Source organism: Nelumbo nucifera, chromosome 7 (assembly GCF_055504915.1).
Source record: "Nelumbo nucifera cultivar China Antique chromosome 7, China Antique-T2T, whole genome shotgun sequence".
NCBI lineage: Eukaryota > Viridiplantae > Streptophyta > Magnoliopsida > Proteales > Nelumbonaceae > Nelumbo > Nelumbo nucifera.
In genome coordinates this window covers 13,742,136-13,758,363 of record NC_142655.1, presented here as the reverse complement: position 1 = coordinate 13,758,363, position 16,228 = coordinate 13,742,136, and the positions used below count along the sequence as shown (strand labels likewise).

Genomic DNA, 16,228 nt, shown 5'->3' with positions numbered 1-16,228 from the left:
TTTCAAAATATCAAAAGTGGGCCATTTTTATATTATTCAATTATTGAAAAACGAATTTCTTAAAAATGGCGTATCAAAAATAAAAAGCCTGTATCGTGTCGAAATCTTTAACCTTGGCAGGAACCACATCAATTTGCTTCCTACCTTAGCAAGAACAAATAACCTTCCCTACACGGTCAAACCTCCGTTATCTTTCGTATAAAGTGGGGACCGCATCAATTTTCTTCCCACCTTGCCCTTTCAAATAAATAACCTTACTCAAACCTCCATTCTCTTTTATATAAAGTGGTGACTACATCATCTTCTTGCAAACAAATAGAACAAAGCCTAATCTAAAACATAAGTAAATTGGGATTTACACACCCATTTGCACTCTTATTCATTTATACTAGTGCAAATGAAGTTCACGCTACAAACAAGTGGAGCGTAAATAATGAAATATGCACATAATTAGATGCACACTAAACAAAGATTTAACATCCATCCACATTGGCCTCAAGGTTGTCATTGAGTACTATTATTGAAAATACAATGTGCCTCAGTTGATTCATCTTTACATTGTCAGAGTGGGGATCACAAAACTGGTAGAGGTATATAGTCCAACACCAGAAAGAAGTAAAAGCAATCTTGGGCTGAAAAGTGTGAAAACACTAAGCTCCAGTATGATAAAAGCCACTTTTGTACAGAAAAGAATGCCACTCCATTCCACCTCTCCCAAGACAGATGGCTGAAACCAATATTAGGTGATGGCCTTTTTTTAAGTAACAGCAATCTACCTCCAGACTTCCATTCTGTCATATATTTGATGGAGGTTTTCCCAAAAGAAGTGAAGCAAAAGAAAAGGAAAAAGGAAAAAGGAAAAAAAATGAGGATGAAAACAAAAACTATATACTCATGCAAAAGAGAAACCAAAAAGTTTCCAGCATGGTCAGTCATGAGGTCCAACCTCAATGCTACCAAGAGAATGCTATGGACAAACTCTGAACCAGATTTCATGTCTCTAGAACCATTCATACAGATGAAAGCGACAAATATTCAGGCATTATAATTACTCAAGCATCACGGACAGAAGCCATTTACACAACTGCTGAGCCATTATATGGATCCAAAAGGATGTCCCAAAATCCAATTGGAAGTAAGTCAGCAATAACAGATAAAGGAAGACAAGATATTATGAATCACCAGTTCAGGACATTTACACCGGTTTTTGTGTGATTCATTCCACATGCACAAGTTATCAACATTGGTGGGTACTTCTTTGACAGGGAACTTGAACTTTACCAGCCAAAAAATGTCTGATTTCAAAGCATAAGGCAATGATGAACAATCACAAGGATACATTGTTGCTATCACAGGACAAGAGAAATAACTGAGAAAGTTAAAGACAGATCTGGATGGCCAACTTGTCACACCTCAGATTTGTTTGCAGTGCAATTTCATTGTTGTTAATGCAAATGCACGAGTACAAATGGCAAAAATGCAAACTCTAGTCCACTTTTGCTTCAGATTTTATTTTATTTTGCTTCAGGTTTTACTTTACCACATCTGTGATAAAAGCAAACAAGATAGGGTGAAAGTTAAGACAAGAAAAAATCAGAATTCACACTCAAATCATTTGCATTCCAATACACTTGCACCAGTGCAAATGAAATTACACTGTAAACAAACCAGGCCTTAGGACATAAACAGAAGGCTTCTTTATGTCAAAAACAGTACATAAAAGATATATATATGGTCATCTAGGTTAACAGCCTTGAATTCGAAACCCTATGTCATAAATAGCACTTACCAAGGAAGACAAGGAAGACCAAGTTAATGTAAATTAAGCTATTCACTGCAATTAAATAGCACAAGTCCATCAGAAGAAAGCACGGCTACCATAGAATACCCTTGACCCATCTTTCTTCTTTTTATCAGTTTCCAATTTGCCATTACGATTCTGTATAACATCACCATGGTCATCAGATTCTGGTTTACCAAGATCCATTGGAAGCTTCATCTTCGCCAGTGATTCTGTAAACTGCTGCATACTCCTCATATACATATCAACTATCTGCTGCTGCATGGCTGTCTGCTCAGCCTCAAGGTTGATGTTCCCCAGAGGAGCTGTAAACACTGGACCCAAGTCAGAAGAAGAGGGGTTGCTTTCTTTGGAACTCTCCTCTTTCTTTCTTGTAAAACTGAGCTCTTTTTCATCTGTATCATCATTCCCTTTCTTTGAAGTGGGTGTGTCTGGAGAAGCTCCAGAGCTCTGATGAGCCTCTGTGGAGATTGAGGCCACCTGAGAACTGGATGAATCACCAGCCATATTACTCTTTTTCTCCATTGAGTCACCCGAGTTCCTGTCATCACTTAAGCTAGTTGTAGTAGAACTGAAGAACCCAGAATTGTGGATGCTTCCATTTGGAGAAACAGATCCACCACAGTTCTCCTCCGAGGAGTTTACTGTCATGTCGTAGTCATCCACGGGCTGCAGACGTGCACCAAGATGAAGGAAAGGAGTGGGTCCTATTAATCTAGTCCTTGAAGCAAAGTTGTGCTCTGCCATGTTGAAATACTGTGAGACCATTTGCTGATTCTCCCTCGCCACATTGATGTCAGGGAACTCTATCCTCCCATATTCATCTGGATCCAATACAGCCTCCGAGGATTTGCGATCAAGCAACACAACTTCTGAGGTGATGGACGAATTGGTTTCAGAGGGAGTAATAGGCAGGGATGTGTTGAGAAACAAAGTGAGTTTGACAGTTCCGGCGGGGGAATGGAAAAGATCAGTTGATGAAAGGGTGAAATCCTGGGTTACCTTGCCTTTTCCTGCAACTAACGATGTGGGAACCAAAGCAAATCCTAGCAATTGGTCTTCTAAGTAATTTCTGACTCTGCTAAGCATCCAAATCTCACATTTGAGGACTGCATCAATCTGGGTTATTTTCATTCTCAGGCTCTCATTGAATTCTGGGTTCTTGCCACCACCATTGATAATTCTAGTTGAAAGGGTCTCATCTGGGCTGCAAGTGAGGGAGAATTTCGCATACACATCTTGGTTGTCATAGATACAGATGTTATGGATGTTCCTGGCATGATGAACATAAATTTCTAGAATCCCTGAGAACTCTCTATCTCCATCTGCCTCTCCCATAGCCTCTGTACTTGGATTGTAACAGAACCCAGCTGCCTCACGAAACGAATCCATCCCAACCAAAAAAACTTTGCAATATAACTTCTTCGTTAGATTCTTCTAACTGTTTTCTGCTCCAAGAGATGGGTTAGCAACCGCCTACAGAATTGAGGAAAGAAAAACCCAGAACAAGACCAGAGTTGTTTGAGAAAAGAAAACCCAATTTTCTCTCTTCTTCTCACTTACAACTGGAAGCTGAACAAAACTGATCAAAAGGCTAAAGAGTTGCAGGGAGACTTACTATTGATCGAAGAATGGAGCTTTTGCAAATTGCAAGTTGGGGTGGAGAGTGGTCGGTATTAGAGTAGGTGAACTCGAATATCTAAAGAAGAAAGAAAAGAAGAAAATTGATGCTGATGATGTTGTTGAGGTTGTTTGCTTCTCTTTTTTCAACACTGTGTTTTACTTTCTTTTCCTCTTTTGTTTTTGTAGGTGGGTGGACTTGACATTGTTGGGTTTTCTTTGCTTAAGATCTCAGATTGCAGTGAAGACTGAAGAGTCACTGCTCCACTGAAGAAAATGGAGGACCCACTTGGTCCTTTTAGTCTTCAAACCCCAATTGCTTTCTTCCCTCAATCTCCACTCCAATAGATGCCTTGGGAGAAGACTGTCTGGCTTTTCTTTTTTGTCCTTTTCACCATTGCTCGTAGTGTTGAATCCTTGGACAGCCATGATGTTGTCCACCTGTTGCAGATAACTTTTGGGAGATGGATAAATTACATTCTGATCCAAGGACACAACTGTAGCCCTTCTAAGATCACCGTTGGATTGTAGTCTTCTATCCTAAGGTATCTTAATGCAAAAGAGTTGAATTCTTTTCTGTGTGTTGTAGTGAATTCTATCAGTCCCCACCATGATCGTGGAAGCATCCATTCCATTCCAACAATGTGGTCTTCCGAAGTCGGTTATTGCTGTCTTTTAGCCAAGTGGAGGTCATCACGGCTTCTTTGAAAGTTTCGTAAAAGGAAAAAAAAGTTGGGAAAGGTAAGAATACACACGATGCAGAATTCTGAATTCCAGCCACCCCCTACGATTAGCCATTTTTTCCTATAAACCACATTCTGCCCGTGAATTTGGCATCAATTCACGGTCAGATGCATTCCCCTGTACTTTATGGCTAGTAAATTCTGAACTGGGCTGATCGGTACTTCTCCCAAAAAAGTTTGAGATAAATGCACCAGAAAATAAGTACATTCTTTTTAAAATTTTTGCAAGTATAAGGTTATATTTGGTAAGAGTGCAAATGTTGAATGAATTCAAGCAAATTTTTACTATGGCTTAGTTTTTAGACATGATACATTTTTATACTTAAGAAGCCAATAAATTTGTCTTTTTTTTTTGACAAATTTGTAAATGAAAACGAATTTTGTACCCAAATCTAAGTCAATATAAGAATACAATGCAAAACCAACTCACCCCCAGTTTGCATTTTTTATGAACTGTACATATTTGTATTTGGATTGAACATTTTTACATTTGTATTCTTACCAAATACAACATGACGGATTTTTTCCACTTTAAATATAACAGAATTAAATGAACAAAGACCAATTTTATGGCATCCAAACACTTTCGTTGGTTAGTACATGACATACTGCTCCATGAGCAATTTGAGGTTCTGTTTGGTTATTTAGGTGTGGAACCAGGAATTTCATTTTTTTGGGGGGAAGTGGGGAATAAATGTGGATGGGACCATGGGGCAATCATGGGGGAGGAAGAAGAGCAAACAAACATAGATGAGGCCAACCATACACAGCCAGGGGATTTTTTGTAATAATATATCTAGATATGTTATGTGTTATTTTATACATATTGCATGCCATATTATAGAGAAAATTCATTACATATATTTATTTTAAAAATGAAGGGAGGTTTCTATGAAGATCAAAATACAGGAGAGGTTCTAATAAGTTTCACAATATTAAATATATACAATATAAAACATTAAACTGTGATTGGTTTGAAGGAAAAAGTAGGAAAAGGTAGGAAAACCTTTACAAGATCCTTTAATAATAAAATCTTCAAGCATTTAATAAACCACCCAACTTCAACATCCCAAACCTTTTCAGTTCTACCACTTCACCTGTTATCAGACGGCCCATACGATTTAGATCCATTAATTTGGAACCCAAACCTGAACGTAAATACTTACAGTAGTTTGTAGTTTAGAATAGGCTCTATCAGTTACTGGTACGATTCAATTAAAAGAAACTTTCTTTATTGCTGTGTACATCAAGTGTGACCCCATGGACAAAAACCCTCTACAGGTGAAGTTAGAGCAGGGTGGAGCCTAGGGGTGCAACTTGAACGGGCTCAGGCAAAATTTGAATAGGCCCAACCTTAAATCCGAGCCTAAAGCAGTGTAAAATGTTAACTTGGGCCAATTTGAATTGCACCCTTAGTGGTGGTATTGGCACGAATGAAGCCTCGATACCCCTCATGCCTCAAATTATCCACAATTCTCACTTATAATATTAATATAATAGACCAATTTAGCCCTCCATCCATGTTTATTATCTTTTGCCTCTCTTCCAAAAAAAAAAAGAAAATAAAATAAAACCCTAACTCTACAAGTTTCTTTAGATCTTTTGCTACTTTGGATGGAGGTGACACAATAACGTGTTGTACATAATAATTTTGGACTGGGCTAGGCTGAGATCACCCCTACAACTAAGTAAAGGAAATTTCCAGGAGCAAATGTATATATATACTATTTATAAAAATATGAATAGGTGTCCTTGGCTTTGGAATTTTCATTGGACAATAAATGCCCCCTCTCTAAAGTTTGAATTGGAAAACAAGTAAAGGCAAAATTATTATTTTGCATATTCATTTAGTACTGCTTATTTGATAAAAAGACACAAAACTACTTTTGTTCAATAATTGGAAAACAAGGCATAGTAAAAATGTCATTTTATATTTTCATTTAATGCTTATTTATGTGGAACTTTTGTTTGACTAAATTATCCCAATTTTTTAATTTGGTCCTTATCTAATTTTAAGGATGGAAATGCAATTTAAAAATTCACTTTTCTCCTCATTCAATCCCTCTAATTAAGTCTCATATTTAAAGTATTAACTCTCATTAACATTCATAGAATCCTTTTCTTGATTAGAATACCCCCATTTTTGAATTTGGTCATTCTCTAATTGTAACGGCACAAAATGTAATTTGAACTATTGCATTTCTCCTCATTTAATTCCTTGTCATTAAGTTTTATCTTAGGGTATTAATTCTTATTCTTTTATTGAATCATATATTTAAGATATTATTTTCACAAAATAAAAACAATAAATTCTATCAAGTAGATCTACATCCATACTTTTGGATGCATCTCTAATATTTTAACTTTCGATTGATGATATAAATAAAATACAAAATTCAAAACTAACACAAAAGTAAAATTACTTTCCTGTTTGGTGGTAGATCAATTCAACATTTGAGGTTAAATGTGTCAACTTGTGAAGTTATAATTAAATAATGAATTTTTAAAAAGATAAAAACACAAAAATTTACAAATATATATATATATTATGTAGAAAGCATTTAGGCATATTTCTATATTAATGAAATATAATAAGTGTGACAAATAAGAATAATTTTTATAGACATAGAAATATAAAAGAATGTAAAAAATTTTGTTAACATATTATATAATATCATCATCACAAAATTTGTCACATGCAAAGCACACATACACATACTAGTGTATGTATTTTGTAAAAGGCTAGGTTAAACCTAGTTTGCAAGCAAAACGTTCCTAACCCAACCCCTCCCTTTGTAGAGCCAATTGTATGATGGGCAGCTATCTTCTACGATTCTAAGATGATTTATCTATTAGCGAATACAAGGTGTCAGCAAGGTTTTAATTGAACTTTGGGAAGGTGCCAATTGTATGATGGGCCTCTCTGGCTGGTTGTTGCGGAAGCTTCGGATCAAATTCACCATAGTTGGGAGTAGGGTGAGCAAATGGGTAGGTTCTACCCGGGAACCGAATGGAACCAACCTCGAATTGACCTTGAACTAACCCTATACAATCTGTTATAGGGTAGGGTCTGGTTCCAAATTCTTGGAACCAACCCCCACCTAGGCCGTTCCAAGGTCTAAGGGTTTACCTTACCCAAACCAACTTGATGAACTGACCTTGGATGGCCTTGGTGGAACCTGCCATGGAGCTGAGCTTACATTGAAATAAACCCTAAAATACTTTTAGGGATGCAAAGATTTGAACCCAAGCACTCATGGTCATAAAGGCCATGGTCTCACTTAACCAATGACTTAAGTTATTTGATCATTTATTTTCATTTTAACATTTGAATATGTACAATAAGTAATGTAAAAGGTAATATTTACAAATTTAAATTTAAATTATAAGCTTTGAACCATATAATGATAATCTACATATTAAGCTACTCAATTTAATCAATAAAGATAATATAAGTTTTAAACTATATATTATATTTATTAAAAATCAAGTTTTTAAAGAACATGCTTCTTTTTTCTTTTTTTTTCTTTTTTAAAGAGGTAGTAAAGAAAGAACAGGTTCCACAGGTATACCTTGGAACTGACACCGAAACCACCAAGGCTAGAACCGACTTTGGAATCGACCTTCACAAGGTAGGTTTTGATCCTGTTTTTGTCATGGAACCGAATCGAATTGACCTATGCTCATCCCTAGTTGGGAGGTCATGGGTTTCGGGGATGGGCTACGCCTTGGTTATGTAACCCCATGGAACCAAAAACAAAACTAAGGGTTTGTTAGGTTTGCAGTTGGAGTTGAAATCAAAATCCTTTTTAATCAAAATCAAAATGATATATTCCCATAGTTTGTTTGGTTCAAACAGGAATCAAAATGGGAATATGAATACACTAGAATGAGATTTCATTCCCTAGGGAGGGGGAGGGAATGCCATTCCACTAGAAATGGGAATGTGATTCCAATTCTTCCCTACCAAACAGTTGGAACTGGAATGGCCCATTCCAATTTCAGACCCCTATTCCCACCAACCAAAGGGGCCCTAATAAATTTTCTTTCAATTTTGAGCGGGTTTAGTTTATTCCCCATGATTAAGATTAAGCTACGATATAGCATTGCCAACTCAAACCTATATTAGATTGGATGGTTGAACTAGTGAACTGATGACTTATATTTCAAGGCATTGATGGGTTTTAGCAACTTGGGGCTGGGTTGTTTTGGGTTTAGATCATCCCTAGCCCAACGCTATGTAAAATCTTAAACTGTTATTCCAGTCTAGCTGAAGTAGGTTTGTAAATTGGCCCATATTGGCCGATATGTATCGTGCCGGTGGCTTCCCGATACGACCCCTGTAGGGGTGTATTGGGGCAGACTATGGTTCAGAGGGTAGCTAGGACTTAAATCAACCCCTCTGAATCGGTTTTGAAAAAAAAATAAAACTTAAAAAAAAAAGCACTAATACTGTGTTGATACTTTGAACGTTGGGTTTAGTTCATGATCATTAAGGTAGCAGATAGTTTTCTCTTCTTTATTCCCACCATATGGTGGGTTAATTTTTTATTTCCGTTACCTTAAAGGCCACATCATTGGATGGCAAGATATCTGCAAAAGTAAGTGATGTTTTCTTTAGTAGTTCATTGTAAGGTTTTTAACGGTTGAAGGAGCTGAAGTTGGATTTATCATATATAGAAGTTAATTCTTGCAAAGGTAACGAGAATTCAAATAAAATTCTGACGAAAATAACTGATAAAAATTATTAATTTTATTAATGAACTATAATAAACTAGTAAACATGTACATGCATTTGCACGTGACAGTATCTCCAAGGCAAAACTATTTACAATTAATGGATAGTTTTTAAACAGTTATAAGTGGACAGTTTTGGAGTGAGAGTAAATGATATATATGCCATTTTTTATGTCCGTTGTATATTGTTTAGATAAGGGATAAAAATATCTAATGAAAAGTCTCGAAAATGAGGCTATTCTCTCTTTTGTTAGTAGTATAGATATAGATAAGAATAATAAAAAATTTATTAATTCCCGTTACTTTTGCAAGAATTTTATTTAGACATATTTATCATTATATAAAAAATTACAAAATATTTTAGAAATTTATTATATATTATCTTTATCACAAAATTTGTCATTGAAGAAAAATACACAAATACTAGAAGTATATAAGAATATACATGATTACAAGTTTGATAGGCCAAGTTGGGATAGGGTTGGATTGTCCAAAAGAGTCCCATTTTTCCAACATGGTGCCACCGACACAGCTCCCAACGTGATCTATAATCATACTTCTTAAACATGACCGCTGTCTCCAAGGTATGACCCCAACACCCACACATCTCAAACATGTTTCATGTTTGTATGTTGTGATTGTGATTGATTAGGTCCTAACTTTTGAGACCTTTGGCCCAAATCAATTTATATCAAGTTGGTATATTTCAACCCTAACCAAAATCTTCAAGCCAACCCAATCTAAGATAAAAACTATCAAATACCCATTTTACAACCAATTTAATTATGATCCCTAGATATGATACCTCTTTGGTAGTTCAACTTACATATTTGGATTCAATTATCTTTCTGAATATTTAAAAAATATATGATACAAAATGATATAGCTTCATTTATTTCCTTTCTCACTTTTTTCGCTGATAGAACATTTATCCCTAAATTCTAATATTCTCTTTAACAAATTCAATCCCAGTTGCCCAGGCTGTTGAATTTAGATAGGACTGTCAGTGAGCCGGGTCTGATTTGGGACGGGGCATGCAAGTCCCATTGTAATTAACAATTAGGACAAAATCGATATCCATAACCGAACCAATTATTTATTAAGACAATTTGGTCTGACCTGATTATACTTGTCATCTATAATTATCAATTCCAATCACCACTTAAAACCTCATTTAGATAATATGTCCTTAATAAAACTGAAAATAAAATACTAAGTTATTGATAAAATATGCTTTTAACTATAATTATTTTATATAGTTATACATAAAATATAACAAACATTATAAAAAACAGGAGTTTGTTTATATATTATTAAATAAACAACCGGTTTGGGTCTGAATTGGTTTAAAACAAAAAAACCGGTCCTGATCCAATTATAATTGGAACAAAACATAGAACCAAAACAAACATAATTGGCCAGTCGGTTCAATTCTATCAGGTACACCCCCAGTCCCCACTCATTGACAACCCTTAATTATTAAGTCTGCATTCTGTGCACCGGTGGGTTCACTGGACGCATGAACCCACCAATCAGAAACACCCACGTCAGTGTCACTAACTTAACGGTGCTTCTTAAAATGGAACTTACATGTCATTTTTAATCTCCATCAAATTTTTGAATCTCCCTCCCATACTCTCCTCCGCCAAGCCACCAGCAGCGGCGCAAAATCAACTTAGTGCGTTCTCTTCTTCTTCTTCTTCTTCTTCTCGTATCCTCATATTTTTGTTGTTCTAATCAACAGATCCTCATCTTTTTGTTGTTCTTATCAATAGATCCACACCATCATTGATCAAACTGGACCTGGATACTTGCAATTTTCACGGGCTTTCCGTACCAGATTTTCCAAGGTCACACTGAACCAGAAGCTGGAAAGTGAAAATTCCCTTGGGCCGATCATTTGATCAATCAAGACTCTAGTGGAACCCAAGCTCATTAACTCGGGTCATGTAATTAATTTGCTCCAATTATAGAACTCAGCTAGAAGGTTGAAGAGTCCATAGTCCATACTCTGTTAATTTCCATTATTGCTTAAATTCATTAAAACTTGAACCATAATCTACAAACTACAAGTGAAAGTTCATTACAAAAAGCCCTTTTATTAAACATGTAGCACCAATAAGTCAGCTTGCCAGGATCAACACACAAAAGACCATGGCGTACACAAACTTGGGTCCTTGAGGATCAACTGCGCTCCTCCGCCTTGTTCCTCGTCGGTGATAGATGACAGATATATGCTAGTGGAGTTGCAAGCCAAACAATTGGCACAGATCTCTCCTTGGGTCCCTGTCAACACACTCAGTTGACCCATTTTAAGCACGGCATACACAAATTTCTCGAAGAACGGGGTCTGGTTTAGTGCAAAGCTAGTAACGATGGGTCGAGTCCTTGAGTCGGTGTACAAGTCCTGGCCAGAGGTGAACAACACCTACTGGTTCATGAGATCTACGCAGTACTTGTTGTCAAACACATTCGGAATTTGGATGTCCAAATCGGTCGTGGTTGTGGGACAAATGAGCTTGAGTTGATTGGCGAAGAACTTGCCCATGGTGGAATCATGGCTGGGATACAAGCGATCGGTGAACGATGTGCAGTGGCCAATACCAATGGTGTGTGGCCGTCGGAGAGCGCGACAGCGTCAGTGGCGTTGAGGTTCTTGGTGGCCAATGAATTAGAATGATGCTGGTATTGCTATGGGTAGCTAGAAGGTTAGCCACTGTTTCGTCCCTTGTAGCGAAGCTGAGTCCATTGCGCTTCTACTCTTTGATCCGTCGAGAAGAGAAGAGTATAAATTGTTAGAACTTATAGCTAAAGATGAATCAGCAACTGGGACCAGAAGTGTCTAGAACTAGCTGCTGAAATGGCAAGCTATTCTAGAAGCCCACCTAAGGTTCCCACTGAGAGAGGGAGTATATTGTTTTATATCCAATGGTTTGTAAAATAGAGGTTTATGGAGCTTCTGGTTTACAATTCCTTAACCATAAAGGAAGGTCCCTCTCTAGGCGATTCGGTCTCTACAAATAGAACCCCATACACACACACACTAGCCATCCATCGGTTGAGAGCAACCGTGACTAGAGAGAAGAGTCCCCATTATACTCTACTTTTCAGATTTTGCAGTTCAGCAAGGAACAAAGTGTTCTTCGATTAGTTTTCTTACAGAGAAGAGAAAGAAAGAAAATAACAAAACTGCAAGAGGTGTTTCTAAAGGTCTCTAATGTCGGAATAGAGCCATGGATGCCAACTTCACATCAACAACTCAAGGTCGGTTTTACTTATTTCAATCCATTTCTAGAGCAAAGAATGCTTCTACAGTCATCATTATATCTAACAATTGGTATTAGAGCCACTCTATGCTCTGAAACGGCTGAAACTTTGCTCTTTTCTTCTCTGTTTCTCAAGGAACCTCAGACCTGAAAAACACTGGATTTTGGTCATTTTATTGTCGGAAAAGACCTTCTAGGTGGTCGGCAGTGACATTCCGATCACTTCGCCGTCTACCAACCACCCTTCAACATGAAGGGATGAGAGATCCATCATATGGATGGCTGAACCCTGCAGGAAGATAGGGCGAAATTTCAAAAATTTCTCTCTCTCCCATGTGAGAATCGCATTCCCTATTTTAGAAAAACTGCATTTTTCAATGATCAATCTTGAACCAAGAACCGAACCAGATTTGAACCAAAAGGAATGAGAGGGATATGCCTGATACGAAGAAATAGTATCTCCCAATGAAGGTGTTCATGCCCAAAGAAAGTCTCCAAAGACTGCTCCCACTGAAGATGACACAGTGTAGGGTGGAGCAGAATTAGTAGTGTTCTTCCCAAAAACCGAACCCTTCATGAGAATTCGATGGAGGCACTGAGCACAACTTCAAATTAGTCTTTCTCCAAAGACTGATATCAAGAACTGATCTTGATCACTCCTAAAACTAGAGAACGAACTGGCAGTATGGCGGCGGCAGGAGGAGGACGCAGGGAGAAGGTGCAGTCACACTGTATTCGACTTCTCTCTGTGCTCTAAGATCTTGTATCTCTGAGATTTCTGGGATGGGCTGAATGGTTTGCCCCCTCCTCCTTTTATAGCCTTAAAGGGAGCTCCAAATCTCATTAGGAGTTTCCTATTCCTAATCTGTATTTGGATTAGGAGTCCTCTTTAAGAGATAAGGATAAGCCCTTATCTTATCTGCAGATTATATTAGCTCTCTCCTAATCTCATTAGGAGGTTTCCAGATCTGAATCTGTATTCAGGTCTGAACTCTTTGAGTGGATAGGGTAAAACTCTATCCTATCTGCTGATTTAATCTCAAATCCGCTCCTTTATTTAACTGATCATATCAGCCCAATTCGAAATGGACTTTTAGGCCCATGAAGCCTAAGTGCTCGAACTGCTTCCAAACTGCTGCCCAGTTGGGCTTCTTTGTATGGTGTGGGACCCAAACATTGATCTACACATCAGTCACATGGGTTTAGCCCAGCCTCTATTACAAGGCCTGGCCGAATTCACTGAAGAGACAATAAACCCCCTGAAGCCCATCACATGGACTCCTAATGGGCCCAACACTTACACTAAGTGGTCCCTGGGCCAAGCCACCTTATAAAAACCCAGGGACTGTGGGCAGATGCAAAATTATCCCATCAGGTATTACCCTCAATGGTCTTACACTTAACCTCTCAGCCCATAATGATCATACACTGCCCGACAAGAGAGGACCTCTCCCTCGGCTGCAAAGAACAATGTTGCACTCTCTGCTCACATGGATCTCGGAAATTAAAACCTTTTGCAAACACTTTGAAACCGTAATATATATATTTATATCCGTATATAAAATATATTTTGCAAAACAAATTTCAATGATGGAAATCGGCTACCAGCAGTCTTGGTTTCCATCAGAGAGAGTGCATCCCCGATCATTACCTTTGTCCGACAAAGGGGCTGATCCTGTCACTATGATCACCCACTCAGATGAATTCTCGAACTGTCCCAACATACCCAGGTTTTGACCCCTGCTAAGGATCTCACCGATTGGCATATCAAAGACAGCCCAATCCGACACCTAGTGCAGTATCATAATCGAGTCTAGGGGTCAGGTGCAACTTTCCAGTTTTGCCCACTAATCACCAAGGTCCAGGGCGATACAAGAAATCTGGTCCAGTTCAGGGTTTCAAGTAAACCTACACTGTATGTACCTCGGGTCTCACCCAGGCACCTGAGACAGGCCACCCCAACACTTGGCGACACATTAGTGTCAGCCTTAATAGGATAAATCTCCCCAGACTTATCCAATGGTTGTGAACATTCTAAGCTAACACGAGTCTCATAAGTGTCCAGTTTAAGGGTATTACATAGAAACACACAACAATAACATGAATCAAATATGTACTTTATTCATTTACAATAAATGTCATAATGTACATTAATCTGATTGAAGCTAAGGGCATACACTGTCTAACACAACACCCGTTCGGTGCTGCCATGTTCGCTTGGTCGAGTGAACACTGTAGCACCAGATTCGGGTGAAGAAGATGATGCTTGAGGGTCGGGTGCCCGGATGCCCGACCCGGTAAACTTATGGTGCATGATTCCAGTTTGACCCGTTCTAACCAGTCCAACTGGTTCGGTTTAAGTTTTAGCTTGAACCGATTCGATTTCGTGCAGGTTGGATCGGAGTTGTTAGAACCGGTTCGATCTGGATAGGGTCCAATTTGGCTCAACCCAACAGACTATGACAACGTCACAACTATGTGGCCGGTTCAAGGGGATTTTGAACTCTAACTTAGCTGAAATTTTGTGGGCCCCACTAGACCCTATGACCCTATTATGTATGAAATATCAGATAAAAACACCCTCTGGATAAGGAGATATTGGATCGGTTCAATGACTGATCTTCTGGTTCACTATCATACTGATGACTTCTTGAGGCCGGTTCAGGGGGTTTCCATTGGATTGAATTGAAATTTGGAAGGATCATAGAGGACCCTATTGTGTAATTTTGTTCAAAATTTCATTCAAAATGAACCTATATATGTATATATATTGTCTTTATTTGTATGTGACTGTGAGGTTCTCCTCTATAAATAAGTCACATATTTGCACTTAACTACGATAGGTAACAGATCGACCCAACGGAAGAATGCTACCTTGAATAGTTAGAGTGGGATGGAAAGACTAAATAAGGGGTTCTGCTTGGGGAAACTTGTAACCCAACGGTGATGAGTTTACCCAACCGACAAAATCACTTACTTAGTCTGGGCCATCAAGATCATTTTTAGAATTATCGTTCAACCCAACGGAGGAATGATATCCTACATCGATCTTGGGTCAAGACCTGATCAGGATTATGCAAGGGTCTTGATGAGATCTAACTAATGATTACCCCATTTTTAAGTTAGATTATTGATATGTGTGTGTATTTTATGTGGCATGACATTTTGTATGAAACTTGTAGTTATTAATCCAGCAATGGTTACTGGTTATCTGTTAGGCATTGAAATATTAACTGGTACAAACTTTAACAAGTGGAAAGACCAGATTATGATTGTTCTAGGGTGCATGGATTTGGATCTTGCAATTAGAATAAACAAACCCATTGAAATCACTGGTACCAGTACTGGTGAGCAAAAGGCACTTTATGAAAAATGGGAACGTTCTAATCGCATGAGTCTCATGATCATAAGGAGCACCATTTCTACTACAATTTGTGGTGCAACTCCTGAAAAGGAAAGCGCAATGGATTATTTAAAGGCAGTAGAAGAACACTTTGCTGGCTCCACAAAACATTGACAAGTACCCTCATGATCAAAATGATCACAATGAAATATGATGGTCGCAGTGGGGTACGTGAGCACATTATGAAAATGAGTGACATGGTGAACCAACTAAAAGGAATGGATATGGAAATATTCGAAGGTTTCCTTGTGAACTTCATTATGACTTATCTTCCTGTGCAATCTGGTCCATTTAAGATCAACTATAATACGTAGAAAGAGAAATGGAAAATGAGCGAGTTAATTGCCATGTGTGTTCAAGAAGAAGAAAGGCTTAAGAGTGAAATGCCTGAAAGTGCTCACCTAACCACTGGACCACATAAAAGACATTTCAGGAAGAAAACTCAGAGAAAGGGCAAAGAGAAGGTCATTGCTGCTGCGGAAAATGGGGATCATAAAGCCCATTGCTTCTTCTGTAAAAAGAAGGGACACGTAAAGAAAGAATGTCCCAAATATGCGGCATGGCTCAACAAGAAAGGTAAGAATTATGCCTTTATGTTTCCTGAATCCTATTTGGTTAGCGCACCTTCTAATACTTGGTGGGTGGATACGGGCGCTAC

General features: G+C 38.0%; 1 protein-coding gene and 1 pseudogene across 1 annotated transcript; both read right to left on the bottom strand.

Moving 5' to 3' along the window:
* Window positions 1-1,591: 1,591 nt before the first annotated feature.
* Window positions 1,592-3,916, bottom strand: LOC104611333 (Calcium-dependent lipid-binding (CaLB domain) family protein). Its single transcript, XM_010278347.3, has one exon. The coding sequence runs from the start codon at window positions 3,191-3,193 to the stop codon at window positions 1,859-1,861; it is 1,335 nt and encodes a 444-aa protein (XP_010276649.1). The 5' UTR covers window positions 3,194-3,916; the 3' UTR covers window positions 1,592-1,858.
* Window positions 3,917-10,982: 7,066 nt separating this feature from the next.
* LOC148790187 (peroxidase 12 pseudogene) lies at window positions 10,983-11,952 on the bottom strand (annotated as a pseudogene).
* Between the last annotated feature and the right edge of the window lie 4,276 nt (window positions 11,953-16,228).

Excerpts from the sequence above, each read along its gene's own strand:
- LOC104611333 (XM_010278347.3), bottom strand. The coding sequence starts at position 3,193 with ATGGATTCGTTTCGTGAGGCAGCTGGGTTCTGTTACAATCCAAGTACA.